The sequence below is a fragment of the Podarcis melisellensis genome (assembly GCF_964234715.1).
Source record: "Podarcis melisellensis genome assembly, chromosome: 16".
Classification (NCBI taxonomy): Eukaryota; Metazoa; Chordata; class Lepidosauria; order Squamata; family Lacertidae; genus Podarcis; species Podarcis melisellensis.
Window position 1 is genome coordinate 17,804,362 of NC_138533.1, and position 18,972 is coordinate 17,823,333.

General features: G+C 45.8%; 1 protein-coding gene and 1 long non-coding RNA gene across 3 annotated transcripts in view; one reads left to right on the forward strand and one right to left on the reverse strand.

The window, feature by feature from the left end:
* Window positions 1–18,972, reverse strand: part of LOC309359151 — a 68,696-nt gene that overhangs the window by 16,738 nt on the left and 32,986 nt on the right. The window lies entirely within an intron of this gene.
* On the forward strand, window positions 3,493–15,884 carry LOC309359032 (arylacetamide deacetylase-like 4). Of its 2 annotated transcripts, XM_081892463.1 has the most exons (4): window positions 3,493–3,792; window positions 5,223–5,439; window positions 6,208–6,271; window positions 15,083–15,884. In XM_081892463.1, the coding sequence occupies exons 1-4, from the start codon at window positions 3,616–3,618 to the stop codon at window positions 15,855–15,857; spliced, it is 1,233 nt and encodes a 410-aa protein (XP_081748589.1). In that variant the 5' UTR covers window positions 3,493–3,615; the 3' UTR covers window positions 15,858–15,884. The 2 variants fall into 2 exon arrangements, with proteins under 2 accessions (XP_081748589.1, XP_081748590.1); XM_081892464.1 differs by lacking the exon at window positions 3,493–3,792 and having other exon boundaries at window positions 5,082–5,439.

Here is an 18,972-nt window from a genome sequence, read left to right on the forward strand (position 1 = left end):
GTTAGGGTGGAAGGAGAGAAAAACATAGAAGACACTTTGCGATTTCAGGTTTTTTTTACATCCCTCCTTATAGAATTAGGAGACTCTCAAAAAAGAGGGAGGCTATTGATGCTGATGGGGATTTTTTGGGGGGAGGGGTGTTACCAAAAAAAAGCAAAAACAGCAACACAGGAGAGGGCACACACACCTTCCAGCTATTTTGCTATTTTCTTGCATTTCTCAATCCCTCTCTGTAAAACAAAGGAGCTGTTAGACAGGGAGTATTACTGAAGGTGGGGAATATTTTATATCCCCACCCTTGGGTTTCACTATAATCCTGCCTAATGTTGGTGTAATTAACTGAGTTCTTATTACTCGGTTTATCTTATTGCACAGGAGATCCTGCCCTATTGCTAAATAATTAATAATACATTGTGGAGCGGCAGTTGGAAGGAGCTAACTTGATGACCCAGTTGCATGGCTTTAGAAGAGGATTAGGCAAATTCCTGGAGGAGGCTGATCTCCTTCAACTATTGCAAACTGTATGCCTCTGAACACTGGTTGCTAGCAATAACAAGTGGGAAGAGTTTTCTTGCATCCAGGTACTGCTTACAGGCATTTCAAGAGGTCACTGTGAGAATAGGATGCTGGATGAGGTGGGCCAATGGACTGTTCCAGCAGGGCTTTGCTTATGTACTAACAGATGTTTTTAGTAAATTATTCTAGGTCAGATTTTGGATCCATGTTTTTATTTTTACTGTATGGCTGAAGAGCAGGGACCGAAGGGGAAGACTGTTGTTGGAAGACAAAGATTGTCATTCATTTCTATAAATCTTATAAGAACTGTGTTACATTCTGCAAACATTTATTTGTGCTTGGAAATTCAATTGCCCACCAACCAGCCATGGCCATTATTCCATGGAGTCCATCTTGAACATGATACCATGTCACTCCATTGACCTCTAGTCACTTCTTGAACAACAGCCCATCGTCCCGGAGAACATAATACTTGCAGCTTAAAATGAAAGTATCAGGGAGATAGATGTCCATCTGTCATTGATACGTTCCATGGGGGAATTGCACTGGGACAACCAATCTCAGTGATCACTGGTAGGAGGATTTACGCTAAGACCAGATCATGTCATTACCGAGGAGGCAGCTTTAGTCGTTATTTGAGGGTTATCCCTGCCTCCAGGTCTGATCTTGTCCGGACGGATACTGGAATCAGCAAGGGATACCCACATGACCTGAAGGTGCTGCTGTGCAATGCCAGGTCAATGATTCATAAGACCACTGCCATCCATGACATGATCATGGATGGAGGACTTGACATGACATGTGTAACAGAGACTTGGTTGGATAATAATAATAATAATTTATTATTTGCACCCCGCCCATCTGGCTGCATTTCCCCAGCCACTCTGGGCGGCTTCCATAGAAACCAAAAACACACTAAAATATCACACATTAAAAACTTCCCTGAACAGGGCTGCCTTAAGATGTCTTCTGAATGTCAGGTAGTTGTTTATCGCTTTGACATCTGATGGGAGGGCGTTCCACAGGGCGGGCGCCACTCCCGAGAAGGCCCTCTGCCTGGTTCCCTGTAGCTTTGCTTCTCGAAATGAGGGAACCGCCAGAAGGCCTTCGGCGCTGGACCTCAGCATCCGGGCAGAACGGTGGGGGTGGAGACGCTCCTTCAGGTATACTGAGCTGAGGCCGTTTAGGGCTTTAAAGGTCAACACCAGCACTTTGAATTGTGCTCGGAAACGTACTGGGAGCCAATGTAGGTCTTTCAAGACCGGTGTTATGTGGTCTCGGCGGCCGCCCCCAGTCACCAGTCTAGCTGCCGCATTCTGGATTAGTTGTAGTTTCTGAGTCACCTTCAAAGGTAACCCCTTCCAGTCAGGATTCAGGCCTCATCATGGGACTGAAACTGCCTTGGTCATGCTGGTCGATGATCTCTGGCAGGCTAGGAACAAAGGTGAGAGTTGTTTCCTAGTTCTGCTGGATCTCTCAGCGGCTTTTGATACCATCAACCATAACATCTTTCTGGACTGTCTAGAGGGGCTGGGAGCTGGGGGCACTGTTATACAGTGGTTTCGCTCCTTCCTCCTGGGCCGTGTTCAGAAAGTGGTGGGGGGGATGAGTGTTCAGACCCCTGGGCTCTCACTTGTGGGGTGCCTCAGGGTTCTGTCCTCTCCCCCATGCTTTTCCACATCTACATGCAGCCGCTGGGAGAGATCATCAGGGGGTTTGGGTTGGGTGTTCATCAATATGCAGATGATATCCAGCTCTACCTCTCTTTCAAATCAGAACCAGTGAAGGTGGTGAAGGTCCTGTGTGAGTGTCTGGGGATGGTTGGAGGATGGATGGCAGCTAACAGATTGAGGCTGAATCCTGACAAGACAGAAGTACTGTTTTTGGGGGACAGGAGGTGGGCAGGTGTGGAGGATGCCCTGGTCCTGAATGGGGTAATTGTTCCCCTGAAGGACTAGGTGAGCAGCCTGGGAGTCATTTTGGACTCACAGCTGCCCATGGAGGTGAAGGTCAATTCTGTGTCCAGGGCAGCTGTTTACCAGCTCCATCTGGTACACAGGCTGAGACCCGATCTGCACCAGAGTGGTGAATGCTCTAGTTATATCTCGCTTGGATTACTGCAGTGCTCTCTATGTGGGGCTACATTTGAAGGTGACCCAGAAACTACAACTAATCCAGAATGCGGCAGCTAGACTGGTGACTGGGAGCGGCTGCCGAGACCACATAACACTATAGATCTTGAAAGATCTATATTGGCTCACAGTATGTTTCCGAGCACAATTCAAAGCGTTGGTGCTGACCTTTAAAGCCCTAAATGGCCTCGGTCCAGAATACCTGAAGGAGCATCTCCAACCCCATCGTTCTGCCCGGACACTGAGGTCCAGCACCAAGGGCCTTCTGGCAATACCCTCACTGCGAAAAGCTAAGTCACAGGGAACCAGGCAGAAGGCCTTCTCAGTAGTGGTACCCGCCCTGTGGAACACCCTCCCATCACATGTCAAAGAGAAGAACAACTACCAGACTTACAAGACATCTGAAGGCAGCCCTGTTTAGGGAAGCTTTTAATGTTTAACAGACCACTGTATTTTAATACTTTGTTGGAAGCCACCCAGAGTAGCTGGGGAAACCCAGCCAGATGGCCGGGGTATAAATAATAAATTATTATTATTATTATTATTATTATTATTATTATTATTATTAATTACCTCTTTTGTCACCACAATGTCCTGGCAAGTGCAGTGATACTGCTGTTGGCAGGAAATCAACACTGGCATGAATGTGCCATCCATGAGAACCTGGGCTCTCTGAATCATGAGGGATGAAAGAGGCCAAAGTATGAGAACGCTTTGTGAAGATGCGTTGAAGAACCTTTTAATGAGAACAATTTGTGAAGAACAATTTGTGAAGGCGTGTTGCAGGGTAAATATTTTAGATAAAAGGATGCATGCCCTGATCTGATTGGCCTTCAGAATATAGAAATCCCATGCACCTCTTCTTGGCTGAGGATGTTCTCTTGCACATGCTGGAGACTTGTACAAAACCCACTTGGCATCGGTCAAAGGGGAGGTGTCTACCTCTGTGCTTCTGAGCTGAAGGGAAATGGCATTTGGTGGAACTCTGTGGATGCTGCTATTCTATACGATCATTTTCATTCACTCCTTGCTGTTTGCACGGGCATTTTATTATCATTTTACAAGGACCCACATTCCTCCAGGAATCACCCACGGCAGAAAATTATATTTTTTATCTTTTGCATTGGGATATCTCCTTGAACTGGTAAGTTTGTTTTACATATATCACAATCAAGGGGTTGGGGTGATACTCCCCCCATTAAAAAAGGCTGCAGTGTTTGGGATTTTTTAGTTTAGAGAAAAGGCAAGCTGCAGGTGACATGATAGCAGTCTATAAAATTTGTGCATGTCATGGAGAAAGTGGATAGAGAAAAATGTTTCTCCCTGTCTCATGACACTAGAACTAAATGTTGGAAGATTCAGGAAAGCTATAAGAGGGGACCTGTTCGCACTGGACATTTTCAAACTATGGAAGTCTCTTTCACAGGGGGCAGTGATGCCCAGTGCTTTTTTCTATAAGAAAAAAAATGTATAGACAACTCTCATTTTGCTTTCGTAGATTTTCACGGGTACAGGAATGCAGGTTTTGGTGTCCTCGGGTGTCTTCCCGTGTAAAAGTTGGGGTGTCTAGGCGACGTTTCGACGAGGTCTCACTCGTCATCTTCAGGCTGGTGCTTTCGGCTTCTTGTTACTGGAACAGCCGAAAGCACCAGCCTGAAGATGACGAGTGAGACCTCGTCGAAACGTCGCCTAGACACCCCAACTTTTACACGGGAAGACACCCGAGGACACCAAAACCTGCAACTCTCATTTTGACTCAAGAAAATCACCATGTAATAGTTCAAATCAGGAAAAATAAATACAGTAAATGGACAAAAGTACAAAGATTCACAAAATGTTTAGGGGTATGTGTACCCCTGTGTCCCCCGCCAGAAAAAAGCACTGTGAATCCAAAGGTAAATTAACGAAAGAGAGGGCTATGGATGGCTGCTAGCCAGCATGGCTATGCTCTGCCTCTACAGCTCAAGGCAGCAAAGCTTCTGTACACCAGATAGGGGAAGGGGAGAGGGCTCCTGTGTTCAGATCCTGCTGGAAGGTTTCCCCACTCACTGTGAGAATAATCTGCTGGACTAGATGGGCCATTGGCCGGGACCAGCAGGCTCTTTTTACATTCTTATGGAGAGAGGGAGAGAAAGAGAGGGAGAGAGAGAGAGAGTTTCATGCCAGCCCAAACTCCAAGAGGTGAGTGGTGAATGAAAGGATATGCAGTGGTATCTTGGTTTGCATACATATTGGTTTGCATATATTTTGGATTACAAACACGTCAAACCTGGAAGTTCGTGTCCCGGTTTGCAACCTTTTTTTGGATTACAACCCATTTTTTTGGAATATGAAAATTTTTTTCGGGGAGGTCCCTGTGGCAAAAGCGCGCCTTGAATTACAACCTGTTTGGGTTTACAAACGGACCTTCAGAAAGGATTTGGTTGTAAAGCAAGGTACCACTGTACAATGTAGTTGCCCCACATATGAGAGGTTCATTCTACAGGCAGTGCATACCCTATATGCAAAATATGTTTTTTGAATGCAAAACTATCTAAGGCTGATCATAAATGCTGAATGTTTTGGTTTAAACAGGGAGCATTTCTGGAAAAACTGGGCATTTGCCATAGATATGTCATCTGCAGGGCTGCGTATAATGCCATACCAACAAGGAAGGACTTAAACTTGATCAGAAAGGACCTGGCTTTTGATGGGGTACCAGTGAGGGTGTACTGGCCCAAGACACCAGCTGCTGGGAACAGGAGAGGAATCATCTATCTTCATGGAGGCGCTGGACTCCTTGGAAGCATCCGTAAGTTCTTTGAAAGAGTCTCAAAATGGTTCACTGTATTGTTTGAGGAGAATTTGGGCTGGCACATTAGTATAAAAGTCCAGAAATGTTTGCTATGGAGGGCTTCGGGTGGTTTCTACTGCCCCCGTAGGTAGTTGAAGTTTAATGCAAGATGGGACCATGAGGCAAGAAAACGGGTCTGAGCCCCCCTGTTTAAAAGGCGTCCAGTTCTGTAGTAATTTTGTGAATGGCCCTGAGACCTCCGGGTATAGGGCGGTAGATAAATTCAATAAATAAGTAGAAATGTATAAATTAAAAATCCTAGTGTCACAGTCAATGAAAAAGCCTAAAAATGTCAAAGAAGGTGTTTCTGCTTCATGTACCAAGGGACTTTTATGAAAGGGCTTTAAGAGGTGATCAGAAATAACTGGAAAGAAGCCAAGAAATGTGGGTGGAAGTTTGGTTTTGTTTTTTACCCACTGATACTGCTTGATCTCTGCTACAGATCAGGAGAGGGTAAAACCACAGAATGCCCCATTTACAAAGAGTTCAGTGCAACTGAGTTTTTCCCAGAGGAACTTCATTAAAAGTTGTTGTTTTCTACAATCAAGTGGCATACAGTATGCAATTTATGACATAAAAATAAATAAATAAGCTCATCTAAATCAGCTATATCTCTTGATTTCAACAGATTTACTTTTAGGAGGACTAAGCCTGGACAATGATTTCAGTGTGAATGAGCAGGGAAAATTGTAATGGAGGGGTTGTGGGGCTTGTGTTTTCTTCCAGGAGCCTGTGAAAACGTCTGCTGTTCCATTGTCCACGAAAGTGATTCAGTGGTTGTGAATGTCGGGTAAGTGGTTTCACTCTCTTGGTATCCGAAACAATGCTTAATACCTCTCAGCTTCCAACCTTTCCTGAGTGCAGAGGAATGATGATGATGATAATAATAATTCTTTTTATGATGCCCATCTGACTGGGTTGCCATGCACTCAATGAAAAAAATAGTAAAAAGACAATACATCAAACACTAAAAACTTACCTGGACAGGGATGCCTCCAGATGTCTTTTAAAAACCACATAGATGTTTAACTCCTTGAAATCTCCTGGGGGGGGGGCATTCCACAGAGCGGGTGCAGCTACCAAAAAGGCCCTCTGCCTGGTTCCCTGTTACCTCACCTTTCACAATGAGGGAACCACAAGAAGACCCTCAGAGCTGGGTTGGACGATGGGGATGGAAATGCTCCTTCAGGTATACAGGTCCACAGCTGTTTAGGGCTTTATAGGTTAGCACCAACATTTTGAATTGTGCTGGGAAACCTACTGGAGTCTGTGGAAACCTACTGGAATCTGTGGAAAGCTATTTTCAGGTCCAGCATCTTGGTTAGGCACCTGGTGTTTTTATTTATCCATTGCAATAGGACAGAGCTCAATTCAATGTGCCCGTTAAGAAGGTCTGTCCGAGGCACATCAGATCAAAAGCTTATATAGTAACACAGCACACAAAGAGTCATAAAACTTCCCCTTTACATGCGTCAAGAAAGATCATAGGTCATTGGATAGAAAACAAGTATGGCGTCTTCCTGCTATCAACTCCCCCCCCCCCATAACTTGGGACCTGTGCTCTTTAGGGGCACAGTTTCCCCATTCAGTTTCCCGCACACCTCCCCCCGCCTCCGTTCACCAGAAACAGTTGTTGTTGTTTAGTCATTTAGTCGTGTCCGACTCTTCGTGACCCCATGTACCAGAGCACGCCAGACACTTCTGTCTTCCACTGCCTCCCGCAGTTTGGTCAAACTCATGCTGGTAGCTTCAAAGACACTATCCAACCATCTCGTCCTCTGTTGTCCCCTTCTCCTTGTGCCTTCCATCTTTCCCAGCATCAGGGTCTTTTCCAGGGAGTCTTCTCTTCTTATGAGATGGCCAAAGTATTGGAGCCTCAGCTTCACGATCTGTCCTTCCAGTGAGCACTCAGGGCTGATTTCCTTAAGAATGGATCGGTTTGATCTTCTTGCAGTCCATGGGACTCTCAAGAGTCTCCTCCAGCACCATAATTCAAAAGCATCAATTCTTCAGCGATCAGCCTTCTTTATGGTCCAGCTCTCACTTCCATACATCACTACTGGGAAAACCATAGCTTTTACTATACGGACCTTTGTTGGCAAGGTGATGTCTCTACTTTTTAAGATGCTGTCTAGGTTTGTCATCGCCTTTCTCCCAAGTAGCAGGTGTCTCTTAATTTCGTGGCTGCTGTTGCCATCTGCAGTGATCATGGAGCCCAAGAAAGTAAAATCTCTCACTGCCTCCATTTCTTCTCCTTCTATTTGCCAGGAGGTGATGGGACCAGTGGGCATGATCTCCTTTTTTTTGATGTTGAGCTTCAGACCATATTTTGCGCTCTCTTCTTTCACCCTCAATAAAAGGTTCTTTAATTCCTCCTCACTTTCTGCCATCAAGTTTGTGTCATCTGCATATCTGAGGTTGTTGATATTTCTTCCGGCAATCTTAATTCCGGCTAGGGATCCATCCAGCCCAGCCTTTCGCATGATGAATTCTGCATATAAGTTAAATAAGCAGGGAGACCATATACAGCCTTGTCGTACTCCTTTCCCAATTTTGAACCAATCAGTTGTTCCATATCCAGTTCTAACTGTAGCTTCTTGTCCCACATAGAGATTTCTCAGGATGAGGTGATCAGGCACTCCCATTTCTTTAAGAACTTGCCATAGTTTGCTGTGGTTGACACAGTCAAAGCCTTTGCATAATCAATGAAGCAGAAGTAGATGTCTTTCTGGAACTCTCTAGCTTTGTCCATAATCCAGTGTATGTTTGCAATTTGGTCTCTGGTTCCTCTGCCTCTTCGAAATCCAGCTTGCACTTCTGGGAGTTCTTGGTCCACATACTGCTTGAGCCTTCCTTGTAGAATTTTAAGCATAACCTTACTAGCGTGTAAAATGAGTGCAATTGTGCGGTAGTTGGAGCATTCTTTGGCACTCCCCTTCTTTGGGATTGGGATGTAGACTGATCTTCTCCAATCCTCTGGCCACTTCTGAGTTTTCCAAACTTACTGGCTTATTGAGTGTAGGGACATCATTGACCAAGACGTGGAAGGGACATTTTGGTCAATGATGTCCCTCTCCTCATGAAGAAAAAGAGTGAGGAGAGTTACACAGTCCTCAGCTGTGCCGTGCTTGACCAGCTGTCCACACAGAAAACTGAAAAGCTGGATGCTGCCTCTTTTTATAAAGAAATGAAAAGTGGAATTGCATGTGCAGCAATCAAATCTGTGCAAGAACAGGATTGGCTCCCATTGTGTGCATGGACAGTGCCAACCTCTTTGCTCACCACACTGTCCTGACAGGGGCAGTGATACTGCTGTTGGCAGGATGTTAACGCTGACATTGATGTGCCGTCCCTGATAATGTGTGCTCTCTGAATTACGAGGGATGAAAGACGCCACAGTATTTTGTGTGGGAGGGCAGGTACCACAAAAATGAAGATGTGTTGCGAGAGCAGTCAGTGTCTCTTATAAGGAAGGATGCTTGTCGTGACCTGCTTGGCTTTCAGAGGCTATGGAAATCACATGCACCTCTTCCCTCTGGAGGAGGGGTTGGGGAAATTCACACACCTCCACATACACTCCACCCTGTTTGAAGAACAACCACAGCAACCAGGAATGCAAGATAGCCTGCAATCTCTTAACAGATTACGAAATTGCTTTTTTCCCTTCTCAATTGAAAGCAATGTGGGTTGGCCGAGGATGTTCTCTTGCATCACTTCCACTGGCCTTGTTATTTCTTTCTAAGGCCCATTTGACTTCACTCTCCAGGATGTCTGGCTCAAGGTCAGCAACCACACTACCTGGGGCATACAAGACATTCATATCTTTCTGGTATAATTCCTCTGTGTATTTTTGCCACCTCTTCTTGATGTCTTCCGCTTCTGTTAGGTCCTTACCACTTTTGTCCTTTATTATGGTAATCTTTGAACGAAATGTTCCTTTCATATCTCCAATTTTCTTGAACAGATCTCTGGTTCTTCCCATCCTGTTGTTTTCCTCTATTTCTTTGCATTGCTCGTTTAAGAAGGCCTTCTTGTCTCTCCTTGCTATTTTTTGGAAATCTGCATTCAATTTCCTGTATCTTTCTCCATCTCCCTTGCATTTTGCTTGCCTTCTCTCCCCCGCTATTTGTAAGGCCTCATTGGACAGCCACTTTGCTTTCTTGCATTTCCTTTCCATTGGGATGGTTTTCGTTGCTGCCTCCTGTATAATGTTGCGAGCCTCCATCCATAGTTCTTCAGGCACTCTGTCCACCAAATCTAAACCCTTAAACCTGTTCTTCACTTCCACTGTGTATTCATAAGGAATTTGATTTAGATTGTATCTTACCGGCCCAGTGGTTTTTCCTACTTTCTTCATTTAAGCTTGAATTTTGCTATAAGAAGCTGATGATCTGAGCCACAGTCAGCTCCAGGTCTTGTTTTTGCTGACTGTATAGAGCTTCTCCATCTTTGGCTGCAGAGAATAATCAATCTGATTTCGATACTGCCCATCTGGTGATGTCCATGTGTAGAGTCGTCTCTTGTGTTGTTGGAAAAGCGTGTTTGTGATGACCAGCTTGTTCTCTTGACAGAACTCTATTAGCCTTTGCCCTGCTTCGTTTTGATCTCCAAGGCCAAACTTGCCAGTTGTTCCTTTTATCTCTTGATTCCCTACTTTAGCATTCCAATCCCCTATAATGAGAAGAACATCCTTCTTTGGTGTCACTTCTATAAGGTGTTGTAAGTCTTCATAGAATTGGTCAATTTCAGTTTCTTCAGCACCAGTAGTTGGTGCATAAACTTGGATTACAGTGAGATTAAAAGGTCTGCCTTGGATTCGTATCGAGATCATTCTATCATTTTTGAGATTGCATCCCAGTACAGCTTTCGCCACTCTTTTGTTGACTATGAGGGCCACTCCATTTCTTTTGCGGGTTTCTTGCCCACAGTAGTAGATATGATGGTCATCCAAACTGAATTTGCCCATTCCTGTCCATTTTAGTTCACTGATGCCCAGGATGTCAATATTTATTCTTGCCATCTCATTTTTGACCACATCCAACTTACCCAGGTTCATGGTTATTACATTCCAGGTTCCTATGCAATATTTTTCTTTACAGCATTGGACTTTCCTTTCGCTTCCAGGCATATTCGCAGCTGAGCGTCCTTTTGGCTTTAGCCCAGCCGCTTCTTCAGCTCTGGATCTACTTGTACTTGTCCTCCGCTCTTACCCAGTAGCATGTGGGGCTCATCTTCCAGCATCATAACTTTTATGTGCCTGTTGTCTTTGTCCATGGAGTTTTCTTGGCAGGGATACTGGAGTGGCTTGCCGGTTCCTCCTCCAGGTGGATCACGTTTGGTCAAAACTCTCCACTATGACCTGTTCATCTTGGGTGCCCTGCTTGGCATAGTTCATGTGCAATTTTTAATTGATTGGAGACGTGACCTTCTAATTGGTTTACGATCGCCAATTAGCCATTTACGACGGTCCGGCACGCTTCCTCACAAGCTACGCCACGTCTGCTCCGTCAGTCACGTCTTCGCAGAGTAAACACAGCGGTAAAAAAACGTCGCCTAGCTTCAGATAACACAGAGAGCACTTGTGTCCATTAAACAGCTCTTTATTGCGACATTTCATCAATTAGATCCTGGGCTTCTTTCAGCCATAGTACAGGCACGTCTTTCTCTCTCAAAGACCCAGAGAGAAGTAGTAGCTCCTCCCAGCTTCTAAAGCCGACGTCAGAATGTGACGCACACCCAGAACAACTTAACCTGTTAAGTTCTGAATTCCACACCCCCTCTTGCGTCGCGTTCTGACAAGACCTGTGGAACATCCTCAGCAAAACTCTGTGAGATCAATCCCTCCCCCAATGCCTTGCGCCCTCTCCTGGCGTTCCTGTTAGGCAACTGTGGAACCACCTCACAACTCTCAGAATCACACTGTGCGAAACTTACCCACGCACCTGTGGCCTGGTACCTCTCAGGTGGAATACCCTTTGTTGTGCGACTGGATCGCCTGGGTACAAACTCAGGGGTTTCCTCTGACTCACTGTGGTCAGCAGGTGTGTCCTCTGCATCACGGGATTCCCCCTCTGACTTAAAGAGTCTTCGAATCCTCTCCATTACACTCACAGGGGAACTAGGCTCACTCTTGGGCTCTCTTTTAACAACTTGTGGAGATGCCCCATCCTGCTCCTGACCCTGGTCAGTGACCTGGTCGTCATCAGCAGACTCAGCCTCTCCTTCCTCCTCATCTGAACCTTCCTGTTCTGCGTCAGAAAGACTTTCTGAAAGAACATCACGCTGTGCAGGAAGCTTTGGCCTTTCACCCTGCTCAAAGAACTCAGCGTGTTTACTGATCAGCAACTTACTCTGATCACCTGACGGGTATGCAAATCTCCATGCACAAGCTGCTGGCTCATACCCACAGAAGATCATTTTCTGGAACTTGGATCCATCTGGCCCTCGCAAAGCCTCAGGCACCGGCACAGATGCAGGTGATCCAAACTTGCGCAGAAAGTGAATCTGGGGTTTCCTGCCATGCAACATGAAGTAAGGTGTGTCACCTACCAGTGAATTGTAGGTCCGATTCCAGGTGAAGCACACATAACTGACCGCCTCCAACCAAAACTTTGGAGGTAACCCAGCATCTGTCAGCATCACCTGTGCAGCCTTAACCAGAGCCTTACTCCTAAGCTCTGCCACCCCCCTCTGCTGGGGAGATGTCACTGTGTGATGTATTCCTTTCTTGTGAAAGAACTTCTGCTAAGCAGAACCAGTAAACGTAGCGTGTCTGTCACTGGTGACCGCTTGCACTTTGGTGGAGAACCTTAGTTCCACCGCTTCTATCCAGCCTTTGATCAGCTGTGCTGCATCCTCCCTGGATCTGAGACCGTGAGTCCAAGAGTTCTGCGAAAAACTGTCCTGGATCGTTAGCAGAAACTTGGCCCCTCCCAGACTAGGTTCATCCACGGGACCAAACAGATCTATGTGAACAAGATCAAAAGGTTTAGTGGTTACCCTCTCCACCTTTGGGTAACTGCACCCTCTTACCTTTGCCTGTCTGCAAGTGTCACAATTTATGGCACTTCCACAATCTTTAATCTTACAGCCTTTGGCAACCTCAGGAAGTACCTGCAGTTCTTCCAGAGAACCATGAATTGTTCTCTGATGCCATACGCAAGCACATGTAACATGAGCGGGAATTGTAGCACGCAGGGCTTGTGCTTTCTCAACCTTCCTCTCACCCCCAAGAGACGTTTTAAGAATGAAAAGATCATTCTGCCCCTTTCTGATTCTGACAAGCTCCCTCCCTTCCTTGGAGATTGTACAGATATAATTTTCAAAACAAACTTTGAACCCCTTTTTTAACAAATAAGGCACAGACAAAAGACAGTGAGGCATCTCTGGGATGGTGCACACTTCGATCTCCTCCTGCAAAACAGAAAGGAACAATGTAGCAGAGTTAGTTACATTTCCTTTTTGTCCATTTGCGAATAAAACAGTTTGTCCAGCTGGAACTGCCTTGCAATTCCACATCTTAACTGCTGGGGTCTCAGGAACCATGTTGCGATTAGCTGCTGAGTCAATAACAAAGCACAGCTCAGAGTTTCCCACACAGCTGTTCTCAAACAAAGCCATACTGGCAGTCAGCTGATAAGCCTCCTCTTCGCGTTTGGCACGTCCACCTCCACGCCTGCCTGCCTTTCCAGGCTGGTTGCCATGGAAACCCGGCTGGTTCCCATGGGAAGTGACCTTGGCAACATCCTGCTTCGATTCTCTGCTCCGGTGGGGGCAGTTGCGACGCAGATGTTCAGCTCCAGTGGAAAAACACTGCCCGGGGCTCCTTTCTGCTGGCCTGGCTCTCCTTCTTCCGGAAAAGCTCCTCCTGCCAGATCTGCCCCCTCTGAAACGGCCATCCACTCCAGAACTCTCAGAGGAAAAGTCTTTCAAACTTGCCTTTGGAAATCTTCGCCCCCCCCCCGATCTGCTCAACAGCGCTCCTTGAGGCTGATCCATCGGGAAACAGAGCTGCTACACCAGCTTCTCCAGGACTCTGGCCTCCTGCTGAAGTTTCACACAAACTTTTCAGCACTTCCCAGGCAGCCCTTGCTGATTTTACGCCCTCCAGATGGGGTTGCAGCGATGCATGTACGCATGCCTTCAGCATATCAAGCTCTCTTTGCATTCTCTGCTGCCTATCTTCAGCCACCGCAGCCTCTTGAGTAGGGGATACTGGCTCCCTCTGGCTTGCTTCCCAAAGCCCTGTAACCAGAAACCACCCCCGTACTCTTTTGCTCCAGGATTGCCAACTTTTTAAAGTTAGCTTTTCCAAGGGGATGTCCTCAAGGACCTGGCTGGCCGCCATTCTCTTCCATTCTCCCAAAGTGGCCCCAAGCTGTACTCACGTTACCAGCTCTCCGGCACTTGTCAGTGGAGAAACGATTTTCCAGCTGCTCTCAGCTCTCTCAGCTCACAGAACGCAGCCTCCGTCTCCGGCCAGCTTCTCTGCCTCTGAACGCAGACTTCAAAGCGACCCGGCAGCTTCAGCGACAGCTTTACAAGCGATTTATGACGTCACCCATAACCTGTTGGAAGTTTAATTGATTGGAGACGTGACCTTCTAATTGGTTTACGATCGCCAATTAGCCATTTACGACGGTCCGGCACGCTTCCTCACAAGCTACGCCACGTCTGCTCCGTCAGTCACGTCTTCGCAGAGTAAACACAGCGGTAAAAAAACGTCGCCTAGCTTCAGATAACACAGAGAGCACTTGTGTCCATTAAACAGCTCTTTATTGCGACATTTCATCAATTAGATCCTGGGCTTCTTTCAGCCATAGTACAGGCACGTCTTTCTCTCTCAAAGACCCAGAGAGAAGTAGTAGCTCCTCCCAGCTTCTAAAGCTGACGTCAGAATGTGACGCACACCCAGAACAACTTAACCTGTTAAGTTCTGAATTCCACAGTTCATAGCTTCTTTGAGTTATTCAAGCCCCTTTGCCACAGCAAGGCAGTGATCCATGAATGAGACCAGAAACAGTACTTCAGTCTTATTGGGATTCAACTTCAATCCTTTAACTGCCATTCAGCCAGATAAAGTTTTAAATATAATGATTTTTCCAGCAATTAGAATAGGTGTTTATTTTATTTTATTTTATATACATTTTTTATGTTTGGGGCGCATCTCCCTTTTACTTTGAGCATAGTAAGAACTCTGCTGGATCTGACCATCGTGTTCTCAGTGGCGGTAGCACATCCTGCTTGTGACTAGTACCCATTGGTATGAGTGATTGCTAGGAGTCCTGCCAACCAGATCAGGAGAGCTGCAGTAGAACCTGCTAATGGACAAGGGAAAGCAAGAAGGAAGGAGCTGGAGGGTGGAGAAAGGTATGTTGTAATGAAACAGCTATTTGTCCAAAGGGAGAGTTTGCATTTGCTTTCCATTTTTGCCTCAGGTCCACCTGTAGCTGCCAAGTGGCCCCCAGAAGGTTGCACAGAAAGGAATGCGGCCCTGGGGTGAAAGAGATTCCCAGCACTTGCAATATGTAATGCAGGAAAACAGTCCTTTTCTGTGAAGTGTATGATGTTGAGTGTGGGTGATATCTTGTTTTCTCTTTAGATTTCGTTTAGCACCTGAGCATCCCTATCCGGTCCCTGTACTGGACAGTTTAACTGCTGCAATATATTTTCTGAAGAATGCAGAGGAATACGGAGTGGACCCCAACTGCATTGCCATTGCTGGGGAGAGTAGTGGAGGCACATTTGCAACAGCTATTTGTCAAGAACTGGTGACCAGAGAGGACCTCCCAAGACTGCGAGCTCAGGTCCTCATCAACCCATTCCTACAACCAGGGGACTTTGATTTGCCATCCTATCAGCAAAACCAATCAGTTCCTCCATTGTTCAGGAAACGAATTATCAAATTTGGTTTGACATATCTCACTGGGAAGACAATGAATGTAGATGGAGTTCTGAAAGGCGCCCATGTCCCTCCAGATTTGAGAGCGAAATACCAAAAATGGATCAATGCTGATAACATTCCAGAAGAATTTAAAGCTAGGGGCTATGTTCCTGTAGAACCTGCTCCATTTTCAGAAGAACTTTATGAACAAGTTAAAAGAGGTTCTGATACAATGTTTTGCCCCCTTATAGCAGAGGATGACATAATCCGCCAGCTCCCAGAGACTTTCATTCTAACCTGTGAATATGATGTTCTCCGGGATGATGGGCTGTTGTACAAGAAGCGGCTAGAGGACAATGGTGTGCCAGTGACATGGTATCATGTTCAAGATGGATTCCACGGAATAATGGCCTTTGCTGGTTGGGGGCCACTTGAATTCCCGAGCACACAGAAATGTTTGCAGAGTGTAATACAGTTCTTAAAAGGTTTATAGAAATGAATGACCTTCTTTGTCTTCCAATGGCAGCCTCCCCTTTCTGTGGGGGGAACAATCCCCCTTTCCTATTGTCCCAGTCTTAAAGTAGGAAGAAAAGGTCAGGTCCACAATTCTACCCAGTCGGATTTATTAAAATCACCATGACATCTGTAAGTACATAAGCAGCATTCATTGCCATACAACCTGTCATAATGCAAACGTACCTATAGCCTCCTCCATGAATTGGCCTGATCCTCTTTTAAAGCTACCCAACCAGGTCACCAAGTCAGCTCATTCCATTGATTAGCTGTCGCTCCATAATACCATATTGGTCCGAATATAAGCCACACCTTTAAAATTCAACAGGGGCGGAAAAAGACAATACCCGAACATAAGCCGCTCCCTTAAAATTCCACAGGCACTCACAAACGTTCTGTTTTACCATATGTCTGTTTGAGCAGCAATATCGTAAAAAAGCAAATTTTTGTAAGGTCGTGAATTTAAGCCGCACTTTAACTTTTCATGGTTGGAATTTGGGGGGAAAACTGCGGCTTATATTCAGACCAATACAGAATTTGGAAGATATTTAGCAATAAGAAAGGAGCTCCTGGGCAAGAAGCTAAATGGAGCTAAACCCTTGTGAATGATATGAACTCATTTAATTACACCAACATTAGACAGGATTAAAGTGAAACTGAAGGGTGGGAATAGATTTACCCTTCAAAATTAGGGCCATGATACCTGAAGTATCTTTCTATATGTACCTCTTCCAACCAGATACGTACACCTGAAAGCAGACTGGGATCTACGAAAGAGGGTGAGGGACTGATGAGATATGGTTCTGCTGCACAGCCCCAAACTATGTCCCCACAGCTATTGTCAGCACTAACCAAAGTTTCCAGAACATTTTGAAGGTCACCTTCATGTGGAACCCATTGCAGTAATCCAAATGGGAGGTCACCAGTGCTGATCTTGACAGGAAGATAATGCCACAGGGAGATGGTGGGGGTAAGGAGGAAAAGGACACAGAATAAGAGCTCCCTCGTAACTTGCAGACCTCATTGGAATCAGAGGGAATTATCAAACCCGCTCTCTCCAATTTCAGTGTTTGGTGGAAGGAGAACCATACCTCTATGCAGAAGGAGGACACCAGGATGAGGTGGGTGCTAGAAGGTGGAGTGCAACTCAGCTTGCAGAAGAGGCATGGGGTTAAGGCAGAGTGAGCCCCCCCCCCCAGACTATCCCTGTGCCTTTAACCTCTCAGCTGACTTCTCCATCTCTTCCTGGATTATTCTGCTTCATCTGAGGTTACAGCCCGTTTTCCTTTTCCTCCTCCTATTTCTCTCTTGGAGTCTAAGATGAGGGAGCACCTTCAAACTATCCCGAGACAACAAAAGAGCAGGCAGGGCTGCCTTTTTCTTCTCAAGTCTAGTTCATAAGACTAGAACTTGATATCTTTTCCTTCCAAATATTTCCTACAATCACCAGCTTTACTGTTTTCTTACGTACAAGCATCTGTCTGTGTGTGATTGTGACAGGTAAAGTCTGCGCTCTAAAGTCCATTCGCAAGATCTATGCTGTTTACTGACTCAAGAACTTCAAAAGGTAAAGGGGGTCAATAAAAGCAAGCTTTATTTCAACAAATTATTGGCCCATTTATCCCAATAGCATGGGAGAAAGGAGATCCACCATATAACTAGAGTGAATGATTTCAGCAAGAAAGCAAATACTTTTTCATTCCCTTCCCAACAAAAAAGGACGACTTTAAAGATTCTAAGCTGAAAAGCCCCTGTGTCAGACATCAGAATCAGACCCCAATCTGGTGATGCAGTTACTTAGAATTCCATGAGAATTTTCACCAGGGAATTGTTAGAGGGTATAAAAAAGGTAAAGGGACTCCTGACCATTAGGTCCAGTCGTGACCGACTCTTGGGTTGCGGCGCTCATCTCGCTTTATTGGCCGAGGGAGCCGGCGTACAGCTTCCGGGTCATGTGGCCAGCATGACCAAGCCGCTTCTGGTAAACCAGAGCAGCGCACAGAAATGCCGTTTACCTTCCCATCGGAGCGGTACCTATTTATCTACTTGCATTTTGACGTGCTTTCGAACTGCTAGGTTGGCAGGAGCAGGGACTGAGCAACGGGAGCTCACCCTGTTGCGGGGATTCGAACTGCCGACCTTCTGATCGGCAAGTCCTAGGCTCTGTAGTTTAACCCACAGCGGCACCCGCGTCCCGTTAGAGGGTATAGAGTTATGCAAAGCCCAAGCCAAGGAGTGACTACTGGTATATAGCCTTTAAAAGACATCTGAAGCCAGCAATGTATTGGTAAGTTTTGTAATGTTTTATGTTTTGTTATGTTTTTATATATGTTGGAAGCCACCTAGAGTGAATGAAGCCACCTGCCCCATGATATTCTTGTAAAGAAGCTGGTAAAATGCGGTCTTGACTATGCTACCACTCAGTGGATTTGTAACTGGCTGACTGACCGAACCCAAAGGGTGCTCATCAATGGTTCCTCTTCATCCTGGAGAAGAGTGACTAGTGGGGTGCCACAGGGTTCTGTCTTGGGCCCGGTCTTATTCAACATCTTTATCAATGACTTGGATGATGGACTCAAGGGCATCCTGATCAAATTTGCAGATGACACCAAACTGGGAGGGGTGGCTAACACCCCAGAGGACAGGATCACACTTCAAAACGACCTTGACAGATTAGAGAACTGGGCCAAAACAAACAAGATGAATTTTAGCAGGGAGAAATGTAAAGTATTGCACTTGGGCAAAAAAAATGAGAGGCACAAATACAAGATGGATGACACCTGGCTTGAGAGCAGTACATGTGAAAAGGATCTAGGAGTCTTGGTTGACCACAAACTTGACATGAGCCAACAGTGTGACGTGGCAGCTAAAAAAGCCAATGCAATTCTGGGCTGCATCAATAGGAGTATAGCATCTAGATCAAGGGAAGTAATAGTGCCACTGTATTCTGCTCTGGTCAGACCTCACCTGGAGTACTGTGTCCAGTTCTGGGCACCACAGTTCAAGAAGGATACTGACAAACTGGAACGTGTCCAGAGGAGGGCAACCAAAATGGTCAAAGGCCTGGAAACGATGCCTTATGAGGAACGGCTAAG